This window comes from Anomaloglossus baeobatrachus, chromosome 12 (assembly GCF_048569485.1).
Source record: "Anomaloglossus baeobatrachus isolate aAnoBae1 chromosome 12, aAnoBae1.hap1, whole genome shotgun sequence".
In the NCBI taxonomy this organism is placed as follows: domain Eukaryota; kingdom Metazoa; phylum Chordata; class Amphibia; order Anura; family Aromobatidae; genus Anomaloglossus; species Anomaloglossus baeobatrachus.
In genome coordinates this window covers 108,845,196-108,872,518 of record NC_134364.1, presented here as the reverse complement: position 1 = coordinate 108,872,518, position 27,323 = coordinate 108,845,196, and the positions used below count along the sequence as shown (strand labels likewise).

Sequence of the window (27,323 nt, the reverse complement as noted above, 5' to 3'; positions counted from 1 at the left end):
ATTCGTGTCAATTTTTTTTGTTTGTAAAACATATTGGCATACATTACACTTCGGGCATGAGCCTTTATAGAAGCCCTTGCAGCTTAACTATGTCTTTATCTTTCTGTGACACATATAAACTCGGTGACAAAATTGCACCTAGTGATTTTCCCCTTCTTGGGACACAGGTAAATCCTTTACTGAGTATTTTAAGATATTTGGATGACATACTAATAATATGGGTGGGGGAACTGGAGAGAATCCCCCTATTTATCAAATACATCAATACGAATGGTATCAATCTAAAATTTACATGTAACGAACCACAAAACCAAGTCAGTTTTTTTAGATCTATACCTAATGGGTAATCAGGAAACACATAAAATCAATTACCGCAACTATAGGAAACTGATTAGTGGGAACACAACCCTAAGGCTATGTTCGCACGTTGCGTCGGTGTACCTGCAGTTTATTCTGCACGTTTACCTTCCCTTGGTTTTTGACCAAATGGCTTTTGACCATTTTTTAGCGCTAAAAACGCATGCGTTTTTACCGCGTTTTTAGTGCGTTTTTAGCGCTTTTTACCTGCGTTTTCACCTGCGTTTCTGCAGATGCGTTTTTGAGATCAAGACACTGAGAAATAAAGTTGAATTAGTCAAAAAGAATGAAAAAAGAGAAAAAAAGTCTAAAATTAACTTTTAATAAAATTAAATGGGAAATTATCAATTTTAATGTAATAATAGCGGTTATGCACATTTTATCAGAAAAATAGCTAAAGTTTATTATTTTTTAGCATTTAAATTTTCGGTTATTGTGTGTGTGTAAAGGAACATTAGAACCCATTAATTTTTGGCCAGAAAAGCATGCGTTTTTGGAGCCAAAAACGCAGTTGAAAAGCAGGTAAAAAGCATGAAAAACGCAGGAATTGTGATTTTGGTTGCTTTTTGCCATTTCTCATTGACTCCAATGTTAAGGAAACGCTGCAGAAATGGCAAAAACAACTGACATGCTGCTTCTTTTTCAGCATGGTTTTTGACCACAAATATGCAAATTAAACGCTGCTGAACAAAAAGCAAAGTGCAGACAGGATTTCTGCTTTTACCATAGACTTTGCTGGAAATCAAAAACGCATGCCTTTTTGCCCAAAAACGCTGCTGCCAAAAACGCTGCAGAAACGCGGTAAAAAACGCAACGTGCGAACATAGCCTAAGAGCAGATGGCTGCCATCCAGGTCATACTATTAATTCTATACCATATGGAGAGATGAATAGAGTCTATAGAAATTGTTCAAACAAAATCTGGTTTAAAGAACAAAGTGGGATAGCAAAAATGAGACTTTTGGAAAGGGGATATAAGAAAAGACAGGTGGATGTAGCCATTTAAAAAGTAATTGAAAAAAATACTATGACTGATAGAGATAAAAGCATGGACTAAAGGGTGCTTTACACGCTGCGACATTGCTACCGATATATCGTCGGGGTCACGTCATTAGTGACGCACATCCGGCGCCGATAGCAACATCGCAGCGTGTGACACCAATGAGCGACGATCTCCGATCGCAAAAACGACCAAAATCGGTGATCGTTGACACGTTGCTCATTTCCATAATATCGTTGCTGCTGCAGGTACGATGTTGGTCGTCGTTCCTACGGCACCACACATCACTATGTGTGACACCGCAGGGATGACAAACATCTCCTTACCTGCGTCCACCGACAATGATGAAGAAAGGAGGTGGGCGGGATGTTACGTCCCGCTCATCTCCGCCCCTCCGCTTCTATTGGATGGCTGCCGTGTGACGTCACTGTGATGCTGCACGGACCGCCCCCTTAGAAAGGAGGCGGATCGCCGGCCACAGCGACGTCGCAGGGAAGGTAAGTACGTGTAACGGGTGTAAGCGATGTTGTGCGGCATGGGCAGCGATTTGCCCGTGTCGCACAACCGACGGGGGCGGGTATGCTCGCTAGCAGCATGTAAAGTACCCTTTAGACAAAAACATGAGATTGAGTAAATATAATAAATCCAATATTAACGTCGTTTTCAGTACTCCCTATAGTTGTCAGTTTTATGACATAAAAAAAATTATACAGAAATATATCCCAATTCTATATCAAGACCAACATTTGAATAAAATACTCAGTAAAGGATTTACCTGTGTCCCAAGAAGGGGAAAATCACTAGGTGCAATTTTGTCACCGAGTTTATATGTGCCACAGAAAGATAAAGACATGGTTAAGCTGCAAGGGCTTCTATAAATGCTCAGGCCCGAAATGTAATGTATGCCAATATGTTTTACAAACAAAAAAAATTGACACGAATTTGGATATAAAAAAAATTATTAATTGCAACACGAATTTTGTGGTTTATTGTATATACTGCAAAGAATGTGAAATTAAATATGTTGGTTGTACAATAAGAAAAATAAAAAAACGGATAGCGGAGCACATTACCAATATTAAAAATAAAATGTATCTCTATTGATTCATTTGAATAAATTCGTGGAGTGACTTGTGATTATGTAAATGATCTTCATATGTGTAATTATTGCTAACAGATGTCTACATGATCATTGGTTGTTGAATTAGGGCTTTTAACCCCTTCAGCCCCGGGGCACTTTCCGTTTTTGCGTTTTTGTTTTTTGCTCCCCTTCTTCCAAGAGCCGTAACTTTTTTATTTTTCCGTCAATCTTGCCATATGAGGGCTTGTTTTTTGTGGGACAAGTTGTACTTTTAAATGAAATCATAAGTTTTACCATATGGTGTACTGGAAAGCAGCAAAAAAATTCCAAGTCTGGAAAAATTGCAAAAAAAGTGTGATGGCACAATAGTTTTTGGGATCTTTTATTCACGGTGTTCACTATATGGTAAAACTGATGTGTGGGTATAATGCCTGAGGTTGGTGCGAGTTTGTAGACACCAAACATGTATATGTTTACTTGTATCTAAGGGGTTAAAAAAAATTCACAAGCTTGTCCAATAAAAGTGGCGTACGTTTTGCGCCATTTTCCGAAACCCGTAGAGTTCTCATTTTTTGGGATCTTTGGCTCAGTGACGGCTTATTTTTTGCATCTCAAGCTGATGTTTCTAATGGTAGCATTTTTGTGCAGATGCTATGTTTTGATCGCCTGTTGCACTTGCGGTGACCAAAAAACGTAATTTTGGCGTTTGGAATTTTTTTGCCACTACGCCGTTTACCAATCAGATTAATTGATTTTATATTTTGATAGATAGGGCATTTCTGAACACGGCGATACCAAATATGTGTATATTTATTTCTTTTTTACCCTTGAATTTTCAATGGGGGGAAAGGGGGGTGATTTGAACTTTTAGGTTTTTTGTTTTTTTTTTAATTTTTTAAAACTTTTTTTTTACTTTTTTTATTTTATTTTACTAGTCCCCCTGAAGGGCTATAGCAATCAGCAATCCGATCGCTGATCGCTATCTGCTGATCACAGCTATACCGCTGTAAACAGCAGAAATAGTCACTTTCTTTTTTCCTCTGCTCCGTGCCGAGGAAAAAGGAAAGTGAAACTTCTTAGCAGCAGGCGTCATCACATGACCCTATGCTACGATGGCAACCACCAAACGTCACGTGATCACTCACATGACGTCCGGAGGGGGCGGCGGTAAGTAGAAAACATGGCCGCGCGCATATAGATCTCGCTGCCGGACTTTGGCAGAGATTTCTAAGGGGTTAATGTTCCGGGTGGAATGCGATTCCACTCGGAACACGTAGGCACACATGTCAGCTGTTGAAAACAGCTGATATGTGTGCCGATCCACGCCACCTGCCCGCGGCAGGGGGCGGGGCTTACCGGGACACGATCCATGACGGAAAGATCCGTCCATGGTCGTGAAGGGGTTAAACCTTTGGTTATAGTGATTCTGTATCTCAGTGACTAAGGGCACACTTGCCTGAAACATGTTGAGACTATAATTCAACCATCATGATGTTTTAAAAATTTGCTGAATAAAGATGAAGATTTAAATTATGGGACTCGCCACTTTATCCTTTTTCATGTATGTCAGAATGTCTGTATAATTCTGATATAAAAAATGAGCTTTTTATAAGACCAGTAGTTAAATAAAATTACTCTTCTATCACACTGTATTGAAATCTCCTCTCAGTCGGCCTTACTGACAGCCACAGCTTCCATAGAGTAATGTGAGATCTCAGCAGCAGGAGACACACTGAGGAGCAGTCAGTTAGATTAGGCGGGAGGAGTTTATGAAGTATCAGGAAGAAGGAACACTAAAGATATGAAATTCAGGCTGGGTGGACACAAAATAAGTTACATGTATTTTCAAACTAAGGGGTACTTTGCACGTTGCGACTTCGCTACTGCGATATCGTCGGGGTCAAATCGAAAGTGACGCACATCCGGCTCCGGTAACGATGTCGCAACGAGTAAAGCCTAGATGCGCCGATAAACGATCGCAAAAGCGTCGTAAATCGGCGATCTGTGTAGCGTTGGTCATTTCCATAATGTCGGTACAATGTTGTTCCTCGTTCCTGCGGCAGCACACACCGCTGTGTGTGAAGCTGCAGGAGCGAGGAACATCTCCTTACCTGCCTCCAACGGCTATGCGGAAGGAAGGGGGTGGGTGGGATGTTTACGTCCCGTTCATCTCCGCCCCTCCGCTTCTATTGGCCGCCTGCCACGTGACGTCGCTATGATGCCGCACGACCCACCCCCTTAGGAAGGAGGCGGTTTGCCAGCCAGAGTGACGTCGCAGGGCAGGTAAGTGCATGTGAAGCTGCCATAGTGATAATGTTCGCTATGGCAGCTATCACAAGATATCGCATGTGCGACGGGAGCGGGTGCTATCGTGCTCGGCATCGCTAGCATCGGCTAGCGATGTCGCAGTGTGCAAAGTACCCCTAAGTAACGCATATATATCAGTTTGTGTTATTATCTTGTTTTCTAAAATTAATTGTGAATCCACATGTGTGATTGCCACCCTATGAAAACCTCGTCCGCAGCATTTTTAATACTTGGTAAACACCCCTTCCTTGATTTAATATGTTGGTGAGTGGTTGCTTTATCAGTATTTTGCACCTTTGTTGCCCTTTCCCTAATCAGGGAGGTCTGCTGAATCTTGCTATTGCATTGGAAATTTCACCTGGTGTTGGTAAAGCTATTTCTTTTTTTGCAAGATTTTTTTGGGATCTACATTGACAAGAGCTCATCCTCTTAACTTGCTCGCTATCTAGAAGAAGAATCAAGTGTGCAGATTCACATGGAACCATAGATAGGTGTATAGGCAATTTTGTTACTTACTTCCAGAGAGCTGTGGACGCACACAAGAATAGATGTATGCGCAATCAGGGATTACTAAATATTCAGGTGCATATGTGTGCCTGAGCTATCCATCAAAGGTCTAGTAGTATGGTGTTAGAAGGTGCCATGGACTTACATAGTAACATAGTAACATGGTTTGTAAGGCGGAAGGAAGACCTTATGTCCATCTAGTTCAGCCTATTTAAGTGCCGCTGTTCTGCAGTGTTGAACCAGGGGAAGGTAAAAACCCACAGCCTAGGAGCCAATTTTCTTCATAGGGAAAAATATTCTTTCCCGACTCCTAATCTGGGTTAACTATCTACCTGTAATATTATGTTATTCATAACCTTCTATACCGTTGCTTTCCAGAAAAGCATCCATTCCTCTCTTAAATTCATTCAGTGAGTTGGCCATAACCACTTCCTCAGGAAGAGAGTTCCAGAGTCTTAAGGCCGGTTTACACGCTACGACATTGCTAATGCTATGTCGTTGGGGTCATGGAATTTGTGACGCACATCCGGCCGCATTAGCGATGTTGCGTGTGACACCTATGAGCGATTTTGCATCGTCGGAAAAACGTGCAAAATTGCTCATCGGTGACATGGGTGTCCCTTCTCGAATATTGTTGCTGCTTAAGGCACGACATTGTTCCTCATTCCTGCGGCAGCACACATCGCTACGTGTGACACCGCTGGAACGAGGAACCTCTCCTTACCTGCGTTCCGCCAGCGATGAGGAAGGAAGGAGGTGGGCTGGATGTTTTTCCCGCTCATCTCCGCCCCTCCGCTTTGATTGGGCGGCCGCTTAGTGACGTTGCTGTGACGCCGAACGAACCACCCTTTTAGAAAGGAGGCGGTTCGCCGGTCACAACGACGTCGCAGGGCAGGTAAGTAGTGTGACGGGTCCGGGCGATGTTGTGCGACACGGGCAGCGATTTGCCTGTGTCGCACAACCGATGGGGGCGGGTACGCTCTTCCAGCTCTTATCGTAAAGAACCCTCTTCTATGCTGATGTAGAAATTTTCTTTCCTCCAATCGAAGAGAATGCCCCCTTGTTCTTGTCACAGTCCTTCGTACAAACAGATCATGGGAGAGATCTCTGTGGAGAAGGAAAAGGGAGCAAGAGCCGGTGCTGGAGCCGAGACATGTGAGAAACGCTGATGACATAAGAGAAGTGTCTAGGTAATTTTTCAGTCTCAGAGTATATGGTCGCTTCAACGTCCAAACAGGCATAGTCTTTATGAAGATAATGTCAGTATCTATGGTTTTCATGCCACATAGAAACACAAAGTCAATGTAAAATTATCCACCTTGAGTGAATATATCATCACCTTAAACCTAAAGGTACCGTCACACTAAGCAACATCGCTAGCAACATCGCTAGCAACATCGCTGCTGATGCACAACTTGCTAGCAATGTTGCTTAGTGTGACATCCAGCAACAACCTGGCCTCTGCTGTGAGGTCGCTGGTTGTTGCTGAATGTCCTGGGCCATTTTTTAGTTGTTGCTCCCCCGCTGTGAAGCACAGATCGCTGTGTGTGACAGCGACAGAGCAACAACTGAATGTGCAGGCAGCAGGAGCCGGCATCTGCAGACGCTGGTAACCAAGGTACACAGTGGGTAACCAAGAAGCCCTTTCCTTGGTTACCTGATATTTACCTTCGTTACCAGCGTCCGCCGCTCTCACGCTGCCAGTGCCGGCTCCTGCTCTGTGCACATGTAGCTGCAGTACACATTGGGTAATTAACCCCATGTGTACTGTAGATAGGAGAGCAGGGAGTCAGCGCTAAGCAGTGTGCGCTGGTAACCAAGGTAAATATCGGGTTGGTTACCCGATATTTACCTTAGTTACCAAGCGCAGCATGCTTCCACGTGTAGCGACGCTCCAGCGATCCCTGCCAGGTCAGGTTGCTGGTGGGTTCGCTGGAGCGTCGCAGTGTGACATCTCACCAGCAACCTCCTAGCAACTTACCAGCGTTCCCTATCAGGTTTTATCATTGTTGGGATCGCTGGTAAGTTGTTTAGTGTGACTGGGCCTTTACTTACCTTAGTTTTTATATCACATTGGTATCTTTTAGGTTTTGCAGTTCACAGTTTATATTTTGCATTTCTCTTTCGTGTCATTGTGCAACACTATGTTAAGCTGAAGGTTAAAAGTTCAGTTAAAAATCTAATCTATTCATGAATAAATATTACCAAACCATTCAGAGGTCGATAAAGATCTGTTCTGTTTGGTAGTTGACATAAGCATTTACTAACATTTATTGGGAAAGTGTATTGCAACATTTTACTGTTTGCAAAAATGGGATGGTCACAAGCCTCCAATATATAACGTGGACTCTAACATTAAAAGCACAGCGTGGAGAAAAGGCTGAAAAAATAAGGAAAAGAATACTGCACAATATGAGGTAGGGTGCATGACGAAGCATAAATATGCTTCTTAGTGTATATATATATATATATATATATATATATATATATATATATATATATATATATATATATATATATATGCATGTATAATATATTTTATAATACAGTATATATATATATATATATATATGTATATATATATATATATATCTAAAATAGTGTGTGTGTATATATACTGTGATATGTGCCTAGAGTTATGAAACTATTTGAATAATTGATATATGATCTGTACATGGCTTTATAGTATTTAATGGTCCTTATTTTAATATAATATTCTCTATGAAATTAAAGTAGAGGAAAAAAGGGGAAGTGTAAAGTGGTACATAAATACTATCAAAAACATTAGGTTTCTCATATTGCTTCATATTTCCTGTGCGGTTTTACAGAAATCCAGTGACAACCCTTTATAAGTGAAGTTCAATTCTAGTTGTAGAAATGTCTGCAAAAAGTAGTATACATTAAATTGTGGAGTTGTTTTTTTAATTTCGCGTAATTTTATAACAGCGTTTTTTACAGTATAAGTATGACATTTTCTAAACAATTTTTTAGTGATTTTCTCTCAAGTACATTTTTTTCTAAATATTAAAAAAGTCTGAACAACAAAATTTACTTTTCAAACTCTCAAAATAGCCATGTATGAAATTGAGAAACAATAAAAGTCACTCTTTAAGTTTTTAAATCTGTTCCTCTATTATTATTATTATTATTTATTATTATAGCACCATTTATTCCATGGCGCTTTACAAGTGAAAGAGGGTATACGTACAACAATAATTAACAGTACAAGACAGACTGGTATAGGAGGAGAGAGGACCCTGCCCGTGAGGGCTCACAGTCTACAGGAGGAGAGAGGACCCTGCCCGTGAGGGCTCACAGTCTACAGGGAATGGGTGATGGTACAATAGGTGAGGACAGAGCTGGTTGCGCAGTGGTGTACTGGACTGAGGGCTATTGTAGGTTGTAGGCTTGTTGGAAGAGGTGAGTCTTGAGGTTCCTCTTGAAGCTTTCCACGGTAGGGGAGAGTCTGATGTGCTTGGGTAGAGCGTTCCAAAGTATGGAGGAGGCACGGGAGAAATCTTGTATGCGATTGTGGGAAGAGGAGATAAGAGAGGATCAGAGAAGGAGATCTTGTGAGGATCTGAGGTTGCGTGCAGGTAGGTACCGGGAGACTAGGTCACAGATGTAGGGAGGAGACAGGTTGTGGATGGCTTTGTATGTCATGGTTAGTGTTTTGAACTGGAGTCGTTGGGCGATGGGAAGCCAGTGAAGGGATTGGCAGAGTGGCGAGGCTGGGGAATAGCGAGGGGAGAGGTGGCTTAAACGGGCTGCAGAGTTTAGGATAGATTGTAGGGGTGCAAGAGTGTTGGAAGAGAGGCCAGAGAGCAGGAGGTTGCAGTAGTCGAGGCGGGAGATGATGAGGGCATGCACTTTTATATGCACCTATTGCCCCTATATAGAACTTTATTATAATATGTAAATGAAGAAACTCAGTCCACTGTTTTAGGAGACTAAACACTTCGGTGCACTATTTCAACCACTTATTTAGATTACCATCTCCTTTATATTGATGTCCAGACTCAACACTATCTATAGATAAATCTCCATTATGTGTGCACTGTCCGTGTCCAGGAGAGAGCATCACTCTCTCCTCTCTGCTGATATCACTCAGGTATAGCTGTACTTCAAGCAATGTCAGCAGAGAGGAGAGAGTGATGTCTGTGATCATTTCTGCACTGATGTGATATCAGCTATGTTGGCAGAGAGAAGAAAATGATGTGAGAATTTACTCCTGTAGAGAGACAGTGTGCGCATAACATAGGTTTATCTTCTTACAATGCTGTCATCAGTGGTGATCTAAATTAGTGGGTGCACCAAGGCGCTCAGTCTTGCGGAGTTTGCACCAAATATTCTCATTTATACATTACAAAAAAGTTATTTTGGGGGGCAAATGAGGAAGAGATTTCAAAAACAAAAAGAATGATTCTTATTATTGTGTATGTAGTTAGTTTGAAATGAAAATTTTGACAGACAGGTTCCCTTTAACTTGCATTGTGTTTTTTTTTGTATTTTTAGGGAGTTGTTACACTTTTAATGTCCCAAATAATGTGATTATAAAAGGAATTTTTGATTGACATGACCAATAAATCACAAGATTTGTAATGTTAAAAATGTAAGTTAACCCCCCCAAACAAAATAAAGTAGAAAAAACCCACATAAAAATACTGATACAAAAGCATGTGTGAAATTAGTTCAACGTTTTGAGTATACATTCAGCCTCTACCCAATAATTTGGGGTTTCCAGGGCACCTTCTGAGACTTCTTAAAAACTACCTTGTATGAAGCAGTCACACTCTCATCAAGGGTGTCACAGATTTATATCTTGATATGAGGTGTGCCCCTTAGAGATGAGCGAACCCTAACTGTAAAGTCTGTGGTTTGTACTAAATATGGACTTTTAAAAAATCTGTGTCTGAGTTCGGAGTTTGGGAGCTTTCTGCATGCTAACCACTCCATTGAACCCCAAAACCCCTCCCCTGGAAATGCTTTATTTATGGCTAGCTGTATGTGGGTGGAGAGCTAAACTGCCAAATCAGTAACTTCAAATTAGGTTCAGGTCAAGTCCTGGTCCCAACTCAAACCTTATCCAAAGTCCAGCTGAGCCTGACAAACACAAACTTCAACGGTTTCGCTAATCTCCAGTACCTATCAATTTGAATCCAATGGTTATGTCCCCAATAAAAATGAACAAAGTGATTTGTGGTACTTCGGTCCATCGACTGGGTCAGTAATTCCAGTGTCTGTTCTTTGCCGGACAGGAGGCTCGCCAATATTTTACTTTCTGGGATCCCTGGTGCGTTTAATCGGCGCCACAGTTATATTGTGCCCACAGGAATAATCAAAAGCTATTCCGAGGATCCTGACCAATAGACCCCAATAAACCAGTATCCCACAAATCTATTTGCTCATCTTTAGTTCCCAGTTCTCCTCTAATGCCTAACACTAAATTTGTTTGGGAAGTGTATAGAAGTGTAAGTCACCAATTGTTTAGGTTTATAACTATGAATGTACCATTGATATGATATATTATGATGGCAGATTAGATCAGTCACGTCAGTCACCAATCCTGAGCCATTCATGCGTACTTGCAGTGTCGGACTGGCTAATAGAGGAACCTGAGCTCCGGAGTGCAGCCTGGACTGAAGTCAAGTTTTGCTGGACTGAACCGCGAGCACTGACTGATTCCCTGGCAATTGTGGTTCAGTTCATGGATCATGACAGCTGCGGACAAGCCAGGCTGAACTTCAAAGCTCTCACCTGAGCTCTGGAGTGCAGCCCGGCCTGTCCGCAGCTGTCATGAACTGAACCGCAATCACCGGGGAATCAATCGGCGCTCGCGGTTCAGTCCTGCAAACCCTGAGTTCAGTCCAGGCTGCCCTCCGGAGCTCAGGTGAGAGCTTCGGAGTGCAATGCAGGTAACCACGGCCAGGCCTGGTATTACTGGTGGTTCCTCCGGTAGCCAGTCCGACACTGCGTACTTGTATGAGTCAGGAAGGGTTTTTTTTATCTTCCTTGTTTTTACTTGTTATTACAATATATATTAATTACCTACCAGTTTTCAAGAACTATCACTATTTCTATAATTATATACATTAAAGGTGGATGACACTAACTGTTCTTCTTCTGGTGGCTCTCATGGGATCTCAAGCAGCGCAAGGTATACGAATTACTTTAATTATTTTATTCTCATATAAATTAAAGACAGTATTATTAAAAGTTATTTTTCTACTCTTTGCTGACATTTGACAACTTTTAGAATCCTAGTTTGGTTATCTGGTAAACTGCTATGTAAGGGAAACTGTCAGCAGTTTTTTCCACCTAATAAAATTACAGTATTAAGACTAGCAAACTAGTAAACCTGCTACCATAATTGTAACCTCTGTATAACCCCGCCTCCATTCACTGATTGGCGGTGTTTTGTCTATGCATAGTCTACACAGAGAGTAGCTAATCAGTAGTGTGGGTGGGGTTATACACAGCTGTAATCAAGGGTTCTGCCCCTACATCATACTGCTGTCAGATGGCCTAGCAAAAATGTGGTGATGCCCTTGAGCTGTTTCTTACAAATCTTATCTTACAACTTTAGGGATATAAGCATAAAGGCTGCTTTACACTTTTCAATTTCACATACAATATCGTATGGGATGTGACCCGCCCCCATCGTATGTGCGGCACGTTCAATTTGTTGCCCGTGTCGCACAAACGATTATTTCCCGTCACACGTACTTACCTACCATACGACCTCGATGTGGGCGGCGAACATTCACTTCCTGGAGTGGGAGGGACATTCGGCGTCACAGCGACGTCACACGGCAGCCAGCCAATAGAAGCGGAGGGGCGGAGATGAGCGGGACGTAAACATCCCACCCACCTCCTTCCTTCTGCATAGCGGCCGGACGCAGGTAAGCTGTGTTCATCGTTCCCGGGGTGTCACACACTGCGATGTGTGCTGCCTCGGGAACATTGAACAACCACACGTTCAATTTTTAGAAATTGAACGACGTGCATGCGATCAACGTTTTGACGTTCAATCGCAATCGAGATTTCACACGCTACAATATCACTAACTGACCCCGCCGACACATCGTTAGATATATTGTAGCGTGTAAAGCCCGCTTTAGAATAACTGACCACACATATTTGCATTCAAGGCAAAAGATACACATTTGGAGTTTATAGTGGATGTGTCACAATATTTAAAAATATAAAATGCAAACAATATACTTACCTTGAAATCCATGTAGGAATGATGGTGTCCTAATTTATTAAAGTTTAAATTTACCCTCTACCCAACAAGTCAAAAAAAAAAAAAAAGAAGAAGAAAAAAAATTAGCAGCTTCTCAGTGTCTGTCTTGTTACTATTATCTCACTAGGTAGTATAAGCTGCACCTGTCAATCATGCTGAGTGGGCAGACACTAAATACATTTTCACTCATGAGCTCCTCTTTATCCAGACATAAAATTCGCATTTTAATATCAGGATTTTACAGCTTTATTTTTCTTTATTTTTTTTTATATAGCGCTAACATATTCCGCAGCGCTTCACATACATCAGGAACACTGACCCCATTGGGGCTCACAATCCAGAGTCCCTAACTGTATGTCTTTGGAGTGTGGGAAGAAACCGGAGAACCTGGAGGAAACAAACGCAAACACGGGGAGAACATACAAACTCCTTGCAGATGTCCTTGGTGGGATTCGAACCCTGTACCCCAGCGCTGCAAGACTGCAGTGCTAACCACTGAGCTATTCTGACATGGTTCTTTAACCTAAAGGGAACCAATCAGCAGGATTTCTGTATATAAGCTAAAGCCAGTCAAGCAAAAAGAGAAGGAATGGCCACGCACCACCACACTGCGCCCCGCATTAATGCCAGAAAAGAGGAGGTCAGATCAGGTTGTTATCCCATATAGCACTGGTCATGGGTGCACGTTGATGTAGAAATTAAATTCTCATAAAGCCATCAGGAAAAGTAGGGAATCAACCAGTTCCAGAAGACAAATTCTTTTATTGGTTCCAAAACTGCATATAAAAGGCAAGAGGAGAGATGGATGCGGGTCCCTTCAGGACGACGGCCGTTTCGTGCTATACAGCACTTCTACAGGTCCACACTGGCTTATGGAAAACCTGCTAAAGCCAGTGCTATACTGAAGCTATCAGGCTGATTCTCTACATGCCTGTAGTGGTCAGCTCGGATGTATAGGTTTTGAACTCCAAAAAAGTAAAGCTTATAAAATGAGCTGCTTGTTGAGGGACAGTTGCAATGGAGCAGATAATATATTCACAGTTATCCCCTCCCCCTCTTGCAGGACCTGTGTGAGATCATACCCATGTGATCTGGTATCCAGCTTTAGTGGCTGAGGCCCCGCCCCTTATGGTCACATGGGTATGACCTCACACAGGTCCTGCAAGAGACAAAGTGAATTGTTTGTATAATACTTATGCTAATTCTAACAGAAGGAGGGGATAATTATGAATACCCCCCAGCTATTATCTGATCCTCAGCTGCTGTCACTCAACAAGCAGCTCATTTTATAATTTTTACTTCCTTTGATTTCAAAACCTAAACATCCGAGCTGACCACTACAAGTATGTATAGAATCAGCCTGATAGTGCCAGTATAGCACTGTATGTATAGACTAAGCCTGATAGCGCCAGTATAGCACTGTATGTATAGACTAAGCCTGATAGTGCCAGTATAGCACTGTATGTATAGACTCAGCCTGATAGTGCCAGTATAGCACTGTATGTATAGACTCAGCCTGATAGTGCCAGTATAGCACTGTATGTATAGACTCAGCCTGATAGTGCCAGTATAGCACTGTATGTATAGAATCAGACTGATAGTGCTAGTATAGTACTGTATGTATAGACTCAGCCTGATAGTGCCAGTATAGCACTGTATGTATAGAATCATCCTGATAGTGCCAGTATAGTACTGTATGTATAGACTCAGCCTGATAGTGCCAGTATAGCACTGTATGTAGAGAATCAGCCTGATAGTGCCAGTATAGCACTGTATGTATAGACTCAGCCTGATAGTGTCAGTATAGCACTGTATGTATAGAATCAGCCTGATAGTGCCAGTATAGCACTGTATGTATAGAATCAGCCTGATAGTGCCAGTATAGCACTGCATGTATAGAATCAGCCTGATAGTGCCAGTAAAGCACTGTATGTATAGACTCAGCCTGATAGTGCCAGTATAGCACTGTATGTAGAGAATCAGCCTGATAGTGCCAGTATAGCACTGTATGTATAGACTCAGCCTGATAGTGTCAGTATAGCACTGTATGTATAGAATCAGCCTGATAGTGCCAGTATAGCACTGTATGTATAGACTAAGCCTGATAGTGCCAGTATAGCACTGTATGTATAGAATCAGCCTGATAGTGCCAGTAAAGCACTGTATGTATAGACTCAGCCTGATAGTGACAGTATAGTACTGTATGTATAGAATCAGCCTGATAGTGCCAGTATAGCACTGTATGTATAGACTAAGCCTGATAGTGCCAGTATAGCACTGTATGTATAGAATCAGCCTGATAGTGCCAGTATAGCACTGTATGTATAGAATCAGCCTGATAGTGCCAGTAAAGCACTGTATGTATAGACTCAGCCTGATAGTGCCAGTATAGCACTGTATGTATAGAATCAGACTGATAGTGCTAGTATAGTACTGTATGTATAGACTCAGCCTGATAGTGCCAGTATAGCACTGTATGTATAGAATCAGCCTGATAGTGCCAGTATAGCACTGTATGTATAGAATCAGCCTGATAGTGCCAGTATAGTACTGTATGTAAAGAATCAGCCTGATAGTGCCAATATAGCACTGTATGTATAGAATCAGCCTGATAGTGCCAGTATAGCACTGTATGTATAGAATCAGCCTGATAGTGCCAGTATAGCACTGTATGTATAGAATCAGCCTGATAGTGCCAGTAAAGCACTGTATGTATAGACTCAGCCTGATAGTGCCAGTATAGCACTGTATGTATAGAATCAGACTGATAGTGCTAGTATAGTACTGTATGTATAGACTCAGCCTGATAGTGCCAGTATAGCACTGTATGTATAGAATCAGCCTGATAGTGCCAGTATAGCACTGTATGTATAGAATCAGCCTGATAGTGCCAGTATAGTACTGTATGTAAAGAATCAGCCTGATAGTGCCAATATAGCACTGTATGTATAGAATCAGCCTGATAGTGCCTGTATAGCACTGTATGTATAGAATCAGCCTGATAGTGCCAGTATAGCACTGTATGTATAGAATCAGCCTGATAGCGCCAGTATAGCACTGTATGTATAGACTCAGCCTGATAGTGCCAGTATAGCACTGTATGTATAGACTCAGCCTGATAGTGCCAGTATAGCACTGTATGTATAGACTCAGCCTGATAGTGCCAGTATAGCACTGTATGTATAGAATCAGACTGATAGTGCTAGTATAGTACTGTATGTATAGACTCAGCCTGATAGTGCCAGTATAGCACTGTATGTATAGAATCAGCCTGATAGTGCCAGTATAGCACTGTATGTATAGAATCAGCCTGATAGTGCCAGTATAGTACTGTATGTAAAGAATCAGCCTGATAGTGCCAATATAGCACTGTATGTATAGAATCAGCCTGATAGTGCCAGTATAGCACTGTATGTATAGAATCAGCCTGATAGTGCCAGTATAGCACTGTATGTATAGAATCAGCCTGATAGTACCAGTATAGCACTGGCTTTAGATTATATACGAAAATTCTGGTGATTGGTGCGCTTATAATGTTGCATATAATAACGTATGCAGTTCACATTGTAACATTTGCTATCGGGCTATCTCTCCACAAGGTCTTGCTTTGTAAGAGTAGCATTATATAAGGACAGAGACCCTGATTCATATAATACTTACTAATCCCTGTTTAATCTTCTTACACTACTATGCATAGGCAGAAAGCTGCCAATCAGTGATGGGGCGTGGTTACACAGAACAGGAGAACTAAATGGCACAATAGACCTAGTCCTTTAGTGATACTATCTCATTGACAAATCACTGATTTTTTTTATTTTTTATAATATTTATTATTATTTACTTTATTGACACAACAGCACACAGCCCTGGGACACATCACTGAAATCAAGCTCTCTATCCCTACATCATGTTGCTCTCAGATTACATATCAAAAACCTGCTTCTAAATTTCTATCAACCGATACACTTTAGCCTTAGTGGGACCATTAGAAATTGTTTTGTCAAACATGCTATACAACTATGAGTTTTTATAGTCTGCAGAATCTGCTTCTGAGTTCAGTAAAAAAAAAATTAAAGGTAGTGTTACGAATCGGCGCCGCCATAGCCGCAAGCAGCCTGCTGCGGTTCCTGTTGCGCCCAGACACCGGCTGCCATTTTTGGCAGTGCCTCGGGTCGTCCAGCTGGCTGCTTCTTCCTCCATGTCTAAGGCGGGCTTTGCACGCTGTGACATCGGTAACAATGTGTTACCGATGCTGCAGCGATAGTCCCCGTCCCCGTCGCAGCTGCGATATCTTGTGATAGCTGCCATAGCAAACATTATCGCTACGGCAGCTTCACATTCACTCACCTGCACTGCGACGTCGCTCTGGCCGGCGACCCGCCTCCTTCCTTAGGGGGCGGGTCGTGCGTCGTCACAGTGATGTCACACGGCAGGCGGCCAATAGAAGCAGAAGGGCGGAGATGAGCAGGATGTAAACATCCCGCCCACCTCCGTCCTTCCACATTGCCGGCATGAGCCGCGGTGATGCAGGTAGGAGATGTTCCTCGCTCCTGAGGCTTCTCACACCGCGATGTGTGCTGCTGCAGGAACGAAGAACAACATCGTACCATCGCAACAGCGGCATTATGGAAATGTCGAACCCTGCACCGATCATACGATAATGACGCTTTTGGCTCGTTAATAATATGTAAAAGGATTTCCACACTACGATATCGCCAGCGACGCCGGATGTGCGTCACTTTCGATTTGACCCCACCAACATCGCACCTGCGATGTCGTAGTGTGCAAAGCCCGTCTTAGTGGGGAGAGGCGGCTAGTGCGCATGCGCGCCCCGATTTACCCCAGCCAGAGTCTAAGTCCAGTGTTTCGCCTAGTGAGCATGCTCAGCCTGATAGTGCCATTTCTGAGGCTAAGTCCTCGGTTCAGGCTACTGAGCTTGCTCCTACACTTAAGGGGGCTTTACACGCTACGATATCGTTAATGTTTGGTTGCCAGGGTCAAGTTGTTAGTGACGCACATCCGGCGTCATTAACGATATCGCAGCGTGTAATACTTACCAGCGACCTTAGGCGACCTCAAAAATGGTGAAATTCGTTCACCATAGAGAGGTCGTCCCAAAGTCAAAAATCGGTATGGGTTGTTTAGCGTTGTGGTTCATCGCTCATGCAGCAGCACACATCGCTATGTGTGACACCGCATGAGCGAGGAACGTCTCCTTACCTGCCGCCGGCCGCAATGAGGAAGGAAGGAGGTGGGCGGGATGTTACGTCCTGCTCATCTCCGCCCCTCCGCTTTGATTGGCCGGACGCTTAGTGACGTTTCGGTGACGTCGCTGTGATGCCGAACGTCCCTCCCCCTTGAAGGAGGGATTGTTCGGCAGTCACAGCGCCGCCGCCGACCAGGTAAGTATGAGTGACGCTGCGTAGCGATAATGTTCGCTACGGCAGCGATCACAAACAATCGCATGCGCGACGGGGGCGGGTACTTATACGGTCGCTATCACTAGAAATTGCTAGCGATATTGCTACCGTGTAAAGCCCCCTTTAGTGCGAAAGCCTCTTTGCACAGGTACTAGGTCATCATGTCGTGTCTAAGTCCTGTGTTGTGCCTACTGAGCATGCTCAGGCAGATAGTCTGATTTCCGAGACTGTTGTTCAGGCTACTGAGCATGCTCAGGCACTTAGTGCATTAGAGGCTAGGTCCGGTAAGGACCTCACTGGGCATGTCCGTGAGGTGGCAAGTCCTGATAGGGCAGAGGGTGTCAGGTGTCCTGATGACGTGGCCACTCCGGACTGTCTCGCAGAGGTCCGCCCCTATGATCTGGCACCTCAACATTGGTCGTCAGAAGATGACTGGTGAAGTGTTTGGGGCGTGGCTGCCATGAGGTCATCAATGACATGCGGTTCCGGATAGGCCGCTGGTGACATCACTGATGACATGGCACTCTGCTATTGGACCTTGGTGGTTCCACCCTGGGTTTGGGGCAGACCCAGGTTATAAAAGGGGCTGGAGACAACATGGAGGTGCGCAGTCTTCACTTAGAATTCATGGTACCATAAGCTTTGTTGGAAGTGGTTGGTAGGGCTAGGCGAACGGTGCCTGTCACGCCAAAATTCGTGGCTCAGCACATCAGGGTCGGGCGCCGTGTTTCCTTGCTGCCGTTCCAGTTGTGCTATAGCAGTTCAGTGGCATTAACTGGACTGCGGCTGCTGCGTTACTTGTCCGTTTGTGCCTCCCACGCACACGGACAGCATGCCTGCTGCATCACCTGTCAAAGAGTGCCCTCTATGCACACGGACAGCGTACCTGCTGCGCCACTGGTCCGGATGTGCCCTCTACGCGCACGGACAGCGTATTACAGAACCCCTGTAGAGTTAACAGGGTGTTCCTGAATTGGGTGTGTGAACCCTATTTCCCTCCTCGGCTTCCCAGTCAAGTGCTACTGGTGTGACTACCTGGTCTAATGTGTCCTTCACACACGTAGCCAGTCGAGTGGTGACCAGAAACGCTAATCAGAGGACTGCTCGCCCTGACGTGTCTTACACACGTGGCCAACAGGGCGCTGTCGCAGTAGTCTTCTCGGTGAACGCTACCTGGTCAGCACCCGGCCTGACGTGTTCCCTTCACACGTGGTCGGAGTAGTGCCCGCTCCACCGAAATGCTAACTGGGTTGTCGTCCGGTCTGACGTCGCCTTACACACGTGACCAGTTCCCAGGTCTGCTGGGTTATCTCTGAGTCATCAGCTCTATAGTCTCCACCTAACCCACAGGGTGCCAGCAGCTCCATTACCATCTGGAGCACGGTAGGCCTCGACTGGCAATTGCGATATATACCCCCTGGTCCTAAACTGCCGGTCCCCCCCGTAATAGGTAGAGGCAACATTGGTATTCTGTAACCAGCAAATCAAAACCCTGTGAATCTCCTACTACCCGCTGATGTTACCAAAGCCTCTTTTGATTGGTTGGCCCCACAGCATCACTATTCTGCGGCATGTCTTATCTGTGACAATGAGGTGAGCCTACTATTCAGCAGAGGTGTTACAGATGCCAGCTGGTAGTAGAAGGATCACATGATTCTGTTCCTTTGACTACAGACTACCGACTGCATCAGTGAACCAGGTTCCTATGAATATTTTTACTCAGATCTGGCATTATGCTATAGATTTCAACTACCATCTACCATGTTTTCCCGAAAATAAGCCCTAGCAGGATTTTTTGACCTTTTTGGAGTAGGCTTGAAATATAAGCCCTGATCCAAAAAAAGCTCTAGCTAGGTAATCACACTAACAGTATCCTGAAATAAGGTTTGTGCAGCCCTATTTCAGGATATATAACTTTTATTGTCCCCTTGTGTTGCTCTAAACTCAGGTTAATTAAGAGAATGAATATTTACCCTCCTCTCCCATAACCCCACCCACTGCTTTGAGTCCTGCACTGCACCTGCACTCTGCCTACTGTATTACCGGTACCGGCAGCCTGAGGATCGCATCATTCCTCTCCTCATCTGAGAGTGATAGCGTGTATGTCTATGCAGCTGTAACACTCAAGCCAGAAAAGTCACTGATGATTGAAATGTGATCCTTGGTCTGGCAGTGTCGGTAATACAGCAGTCAGAGTGCAGGTACAGTGCAGGACTCAAAACAGTGGGCGGAATTATGAGAGAAGAGGGTGAATATTCATTCTCTTAGTTAGCCATGCGCTTGGTCACCACAATCATCAGCGGCACTCCTGATCTGACAGTGACAACGTGTATGGTTATGCAGCTGTCACTCTCAGCTCAGGAGAGCCACCAAGGATTGCGACACAATCCTGGTACAGTTATACAATACAGAAGGCATAAAGTTTTGGTACCAAGCAGGACTCTGAGCAATGGGCGGGATTCTGGGTGGAGAAGAGGGAGAATATGCATTCACCTAATTAGCTGGCACTCCTGATCTGAGAGTGACAGCATGTATGTCTATTCAGCAGTCACTCACAGCTCGAGAGAGATACTAAGGGGGCGGGGGTGTCACACTGCATCCGAGAACGTTGTTTTATCCCCTGGGAGAGCCATTCAGAGGTGGAGAATGGATCTCCCTGCGGTGCCTGCATACATAATGCATTGAAGTAAGCCTGTGCGTTGTGGTTCTTGTTTCAGGAACGAAATATCGAAGTACTTTGCCAAGCTGATCACTGGCTGGAGATGGGTGAATTTTGTTTCACCCGCCCCCAGCTCTGATTGGAGAGATCGGCCTTGTGACCGATCTCTCCAATCACCTTGGATCTGGGGCCGGTGACTTGTAGGTGACCACTCCCCTCAGCTTCACTTCATCCGTGAAAGCTGATGAGAGTGATCCCTGCAAGTGCCATTTGGTAAGTGCCCCCGATCCACCGCTGCCCCCGCCACTGCCCCTTTTCAGCCGCGCCGCCCCAGCCGCAATAGTTATTGTCCCCGATGCTCCGCCACTACTGCCTCCGATCTGCCACCGCCCTCCTCCATCTGCTGCCGCCCCTCCATCCGCCATCGCTCTCCCCATCAGCCGCTGCCTCCCTTCATATGCCACCACTCTCCCCATCAGCCGTTGCCCCCCTTCATACGCCACCGCTCTCCCCATCAGCTGCTGCCCCCCTCCATCCGTCACCCAATACCCAAGATACCCAAGTTATATATATTCTGGATTATCAACGGCCAATGGAGGGGGGTGGCAAATTTGGCGACTGCCCCGGGCAGCAAAAGCAGTTGCTACCCCACTGGTCAGAACCCTTTTATTATACATTTACCACCTATCCTTTTTAATTTGAAAACCCTTTTAAGCAAAAAAAAAAAAGATCACTTTTTCAGCATGCTTGGCTAAATGTCTGCACAAGTGTTTTCACAGTTTAGTTTTGATGTCTCTAACGGAGATTACCCAGTTAATAATTGCTGCAATCTGTGCATTAGTCAAAGTGACACATCTTTCTGTGACCTTCAGACCACCACAAGTAGCATTCATTTAAACCTTATTAATACAGTCCATACAAATTTCTTACAAAACCACAACAGATTTGATAATACAGCAAAAAAATAAATAAAAAACTATAGTCCCTTTTCCTGTCCCCAGCAATCCAAAACAGAAGCTTTGACATTGTCCCAAGTCTTTGTAAATAGCTGGTGCATTATCGATATAGTGCTCACAATATTCCAGGGACATGCTGTATCACTGGCATCATGACTCCCATCACCTAGTAGCAATATCAGTATGATACTGCTTGTGTGGCTACAGCAGTCATATGTATCACTAGGATGCCTCCTAATTGGATACAGCAGTCACATTTATCAGTACAATACTGCTTAATTTGCTTCAGCAGTCACGTCACATCATTACCCCTGCATTGGCTACAGCAGTCACATGTGTCAGTATATTACTCCTTGATTGGCTGCAGTAGTCGCATGTATCAGTACGTTACTGCTTGATTGACTACAACGGTCACGTGTCAGTACAATACCACTTGATTTGCTACAGCAGTCACATGTATTAGTACATTACTACTTCATTGGCTATAGTAGTCACATGTGTCAGTACATTACTCCTTGATTGGCTACAGTAGTCACATGTATCAGTAAGATACTACTTGATTTGGTACAGCAGTGACATGTATTAGTACATTACCACTTCATTGGCTATAGTAGTCACATGTATCAGTATGTTACTGCTTGATTGGCTACAGCATTCACATGTATCAGTATTATACCGCTTGATTGGTTACAGCCATTACATCTATCAGTACGTTACTGCTTCATTGCCTACAGCAGACACTTGTATCAGTAAGTTAACGCCTGATTGGCTACAGCAGTCACATGTATTAGTAGATTACCACTTCATTGGCTACAGCGGTCACATGTATTATACATTACCACTTCATTAGCTATAGCAGTCACATGTGTCAGTACATTACTCACATGTATCAGAACATTACTGCTTGATTGGCTACAGCGGTCATGTGTCAGTACGATACCACTTGATTGGCTAAAGTAGTCATATGCATTTGTACATTACCAGTTCATTGGTTACAGCAGTCACATATATCAGTATGATACCGCATTATTTGCTATAGTAGTCACATGTATCGGTACATTACCACTTGATTGACTACAGCAGTCACTTGTGTCAGTATGTTACCACTCGATTGGCTACAGCAGTCACATGTATAAGTATGTTACTGCTTGATTGGCTACAGCGGTCACATGCTGGTTGATTGTAAACAAAGACCAGTTTAGGACTACCGAAACCTCTAAGCTTTATCACTGGGAAAAGAAGAGTTTAGTATACATTATATGTATTTTATCACATCTGCTGCTATTTTATTTACTTATTTATGTATTTGAAATGCTAGATCACTCCTTTAAAGTATAACTAAACTTTCAGGTTTTCTTTTAATAATTTTGTCCAGCATGAAAATTTATGAAACTTTGCAAATCTCATTGGGGAATTTGACTTCATTCATGTAAAAAAAAAATCATGTAAGTTGCATCTAAATCCTGGCTTTTCCCCAGTCCATTTTCCTCCATTCAGCCACAGTTATATCAGAATATACTCCTTTGGAGTCCGATGCTAGCAGTGATGAGTCAGCACTGGTCTCCACCTGTGAATCTTCTGGTTACTAGAACATTGTCCAACTGCAGCTTATCCCCAGAGTTAGTTACACATACAGTACCGACCAAAAGTTTGGACACACCTTCTCATCTCTAGAACAACTGTTAAGAGGAGACTTTGTGCAGCAGGCCTTCATGGTAAAATAGCTGCTAGGAAACCACTGCTAAGGACAGGCAACAAGCAGAAGAGACTTGTTTGGGCTAAAGAACACAAGGAATGGACATTAGACCAGTGGAAATCTGTGCTTTGGTCTGATGAGTCCAAATTTGAGATCCTTGGATCCAACCACCGTGTCTTTGTAGAAGAGGTGAACGGATGGACTCTACATGGCTGGTTCCCACCGTGAAGCATGGAGGAGGAGGTGTGATGGTGTGGGGGTGCTTTGCTGTTGACACTGTTGGGGATTTATTCAAAATTGAAGGCATACAGAACCAGCATGGCTACCACAGTATCTTGCAGCGGCGTGCTATTCCATCCGGTTTGCGTTTAGTTGGACCATCATTTATTTTTCAACAGGACAATGACCCCAAACACACCTCCAGGCTGTGTAAGGGCTATTTGACTAAGAAGGAGAGTGATGGGGTGCTACGCCAGATGACCTGGTCTCCACAGTCACCAGACCTGAACCCAATCAAGATGGTTTGAGGTGAGCTGGACCGCAAAGTGAAGGCAAAAGGGCCAACAAGTGCTAAGCATCTCTGGGAACTCCTTCAAGAATGTTGGAAGACCATTTCCGGTGACTACCTCTTGAAGCTCATCAAGAGAATGCCAAGAGTGTGCAAAGCAGTAATCAAAGCAAAAGGTGGCTACTTTGAAGAACCTAGAATATAAGACATATTTTCAGTTGTTTCACACTTTTTTGTTAAGTATTTCATTCCACATGTGTTAATTCATAGTTTTGATGCCTTCAATGTGAATTTCCAATTTTCAGAGTCCTGAAAATAAAGAAAACTCTTTAAATGAGAAGTTGTGTCCAAACTTTTGGTCTGTACTGTAGGTGCTGAGCTGACCCAACATTGCCATCATCTGTACTCCAAAGGAGTACATTCTGATATCAGTGCAGCTGAAGGCACGCAATGGACTAATGAAAAGCAGCATTTTGAAAGCCACTAACATGTAAGGTTAGTTACTTTTTAGATTTGTAAGTCTTCTACTAAATTCTTATGCTGTTTGATTATTTTTTATTTCATTTTTAGATTTGGGAAGCCAAGTCTTCCTCTTCCCAAGAGAAACTTGGAATTCGTATGTGGTGTTAAAACCAGAACTAAAAGCTCCTCTCCAGAAGTTTTCTGTTTGCCTGAGGTCTTACACTGAACTTTCCCGCAGTTACAGCCTTTTTTCTTTGGCCTTGTCTGGTTCAAATCAAGATAATGCATTTCTCATTTTTCCTCAGCCCCCTGATTTTAGTTATGTCTTTATAAATCAGGAAGAACACAAAATCAAGACAGATGTGGATGTTCTCGATTGGAAACATACATGTGTAACGTGGGATTCAGAAACTGGAGTCATTCAGCTTTGGATCAATGGTAAACTGTTTCCCAGAAGAGTGTCACATAAAGGGTTTTCTTATAAAACAGAAATGAGAATTATTCTTGGACAGGATCAGGACTCATTTGGGGGTGACTTTGACTCAAACCAAAGCTTCATGGGTGAGATGAGTGATGTCCATATGTGGGATTATGTGCTGACGCCAGACAACATTCAAAAAGTGGTCGCCGATGATTATCCCGGAAATGTCATTAACTGGAAAGCTTTAAATTTTGAAATTCATGGCAATGTCTTGATACAACCAAAACTTCAATGTAAATCCTGGGGCTATACCGCATCACTGTATACTCAATGCTTCAGTTGATCAGATATCTAAACTACAGAAGGTTATAATGACGTTTGCATGACAATATAATCTTCAATGTGGAATAAAAAAGTTTAATCCAATTTTGACTGACTTTTTGAAAAAAAAATGTTGTGTGTATGCAATGAATAACATTATTTTTGACCTTTAAATGACTTGTGCCTGTCACAAGGAGGTTTTTGCAAGCATCGCCAACTGTTATGGTGGGTTCAGGATCTGTGGAGACTAAAGATTACTGCACTCTGCCTGTTAACTTCTCTGATGTCTGTGGCCAGCGCAGGGAGACTCAGGCGTCGACCCACAGACTTTTAGTTCACAGGCAGGCTAGCAAGAATTAATCTCTGCTGGACTGCTTGTTAATCTCCTTTGATCACATGCTGTGGGGGAGCCCTTCACATTCGCTCATTTTGTATATATGCTGGCTGGTCGCTTCCATTAAAGCCAGCTATAGCTAGTCTATACAGGTTTGAAGAATTGGTGTGATCTGGACATACTGATAGTTGTAGTACTTTATAGCTGTGATCAGTTGTGGAGTTACACCTTGTTGTCATTCTGTTGCTTCTTTACTCCTCTTGCTTTTCTCCTATGTTTCAGTTTGCAGTGTGCCTTATTTTTGTTTTGTTTTTTTTTTCCTGTCAGTCTTTGTGTCGCCAGCACACACCTGCCTCTTCCTTCCCTGGGAGAGGGGGGGGCAGATTAGTTCTTTTCAGGACAATAGTCAGTCATGGACTCAGGCATCTCTACCATTAGGGGTAACCCTGGGGTTAGGGATAGCCTAGGGTCCCCTAGCATGAGGGACAGTAAAAAAGCTCCCTGTCCCTCGCTATACTGCTATGTCGTACAGTTTACATCAGTTTTCTTCTCTACAAGCTCTCCTAGCAATACTGTCTAAGCAAGTGAGCTTGTGGGTGAAGATTAGGTGCCATGATATCTCCCATACACAATACACAGAGACATATGGGTTTCCTGGTCACCTATTTCTCTCATAATACAAGGCACACAATTTGCAGCAGCAGTGAGCCTAGGATTGGAGTGAAATAATACACTTACTAGAAGACTCTCTACCTCTCTCATTTTACACCACCCCCTTCTCTTCTCTATAGACATCTAAAGACAGTTGCAATCTCATCTGTTGGTGAACTAGCCGTCTGTCCTGTTTTTAATGAAGCCTGGTATAAGCTTTATTTGTTGGTAAATGATGAATTCAGGAGGCAGGTGAGCTTTACAGGTTAAAACAGTAACATACATCTTATATTTGCATATACAGTAAGTGTGTGGTAGACACTCGCCTCTGTGAGGAACTGCAGCACTGAAATCTCCCCGTTCGGTCCTCCAAGTGGGTTAGGATAAGTGAACAGCTGGTCTTCGAGAGTTCACTGTTCTTCAAATAAAGAAGTCTCTTACCAATTTTAGGTGTAATTCTTTTATTAGAAAAATCTTAAAACACACATCCGTTTTCAGTTCCAGACCGGAGTCATTATCAAGTTAACCATAACCTTTTGTGTAGAACTTTGATGGACCATCAAAACTGGAAGTCTCGGCCACCATGAGAAGCCCATGGATTTATGCATGATCGGCAGCATTCTGAGGATGTGGCAAGGACTGGATGGGAGACGGTGAGGAGTGGACGGGTCAGTGTTCAGGTGAGTATAAGGATCTACTTTATCTTTTATATATTACTTTCATTATTCTCTGTGATGTAGGCATTCCCAAAAGCATAAGAAAAGATATTAAATTCGCAGAGAATAATTTCTCTGCTAATCAAATTTACCGTCAAAAACCGAGCTAACAGGCGAATTCGAATTTTGCCTTATCCACTCATCTCTAGCATTTAGTATGTTTTTTTCAGTTTTCCAGACTTCCCGTTTAAGTGTGACACCTGCATAATATACATACCAGGAGGCATTCAATTAAAAATAGTGGACGAAGAAGGATTACGCAAAGATAGGACTGGGGATGATCGAATACCTCAAATATTCAGCTTCGCAAATATTTTCCGAAAAGGTTGCCGCTATTCGACTATTCACGAATACTCAATGCAAAATGTAAGTCTATGGGAAACCCGAATAACAACTATTCGGAACTATTCGGACTCCCCATAGACTTACATTGTGCATCATATATTCACATAGCGGTGACCTATTCGTTGAATATTCGTGAAGCCGAATAATTGAGGTATTCAATCATCCCTAGACAGGACCCCTAATTTATTTACAAGATTTCCACAGTTCTGCTTGCAAAATGACCTGTGACCCTTAGCTAAGACCATCAAAATTTCTACTGAATAAGGAGAAAAGAAAAAACAATGATTAAGGGAGCAGCGGCAATAAAATAAAAGCAAAAACTTTCCTGTCTTAACCT

The 27,323-nt window shown here is 43.2% G+C and overlaps 1 protein-coding gene across 2 annotated transcripts in view; it reads left to right on the top strand.

Moving 5' to 3' along the window:
* LOC142257780 (C-reactive protein-like) overlaps positions 1 to 25,029 on the top strand; it is a 37,865-nt gene extending 12,836 nt beyond the window's left edge. The window contains exons 1-3 of one of the 2 annotated variants that reach the window (XM_075329973.1): positions 7,612 to 7,668; positions 11,350 to 11,408; positions 24,307 to 25,029. In XM_075329973.1, coding sequence (XP_075186088.1) covers positions 7,664 to 7,668; positions 11,350 to 11,408; positions 24,307 to 24,962 — 720 coding nt within the window. In that variant the 5' untranslated portion in view covers positions 7,612 to 7,663 and the 3' untranslated portion in view covers positions 24,963 to 25,029. Of the gene's footprint in view, positions 1 to 7,611; positions 7,669 to 11,349; positions 11,409 to 24,306 lie in introns of those variants that run through there. The other variant, XM_075329974.1, reaches the window with a different exon arrangement.
* The last annotated feature ends 2,294 nt before the right edge of the window (positions 25,030 to 27,323 follow it).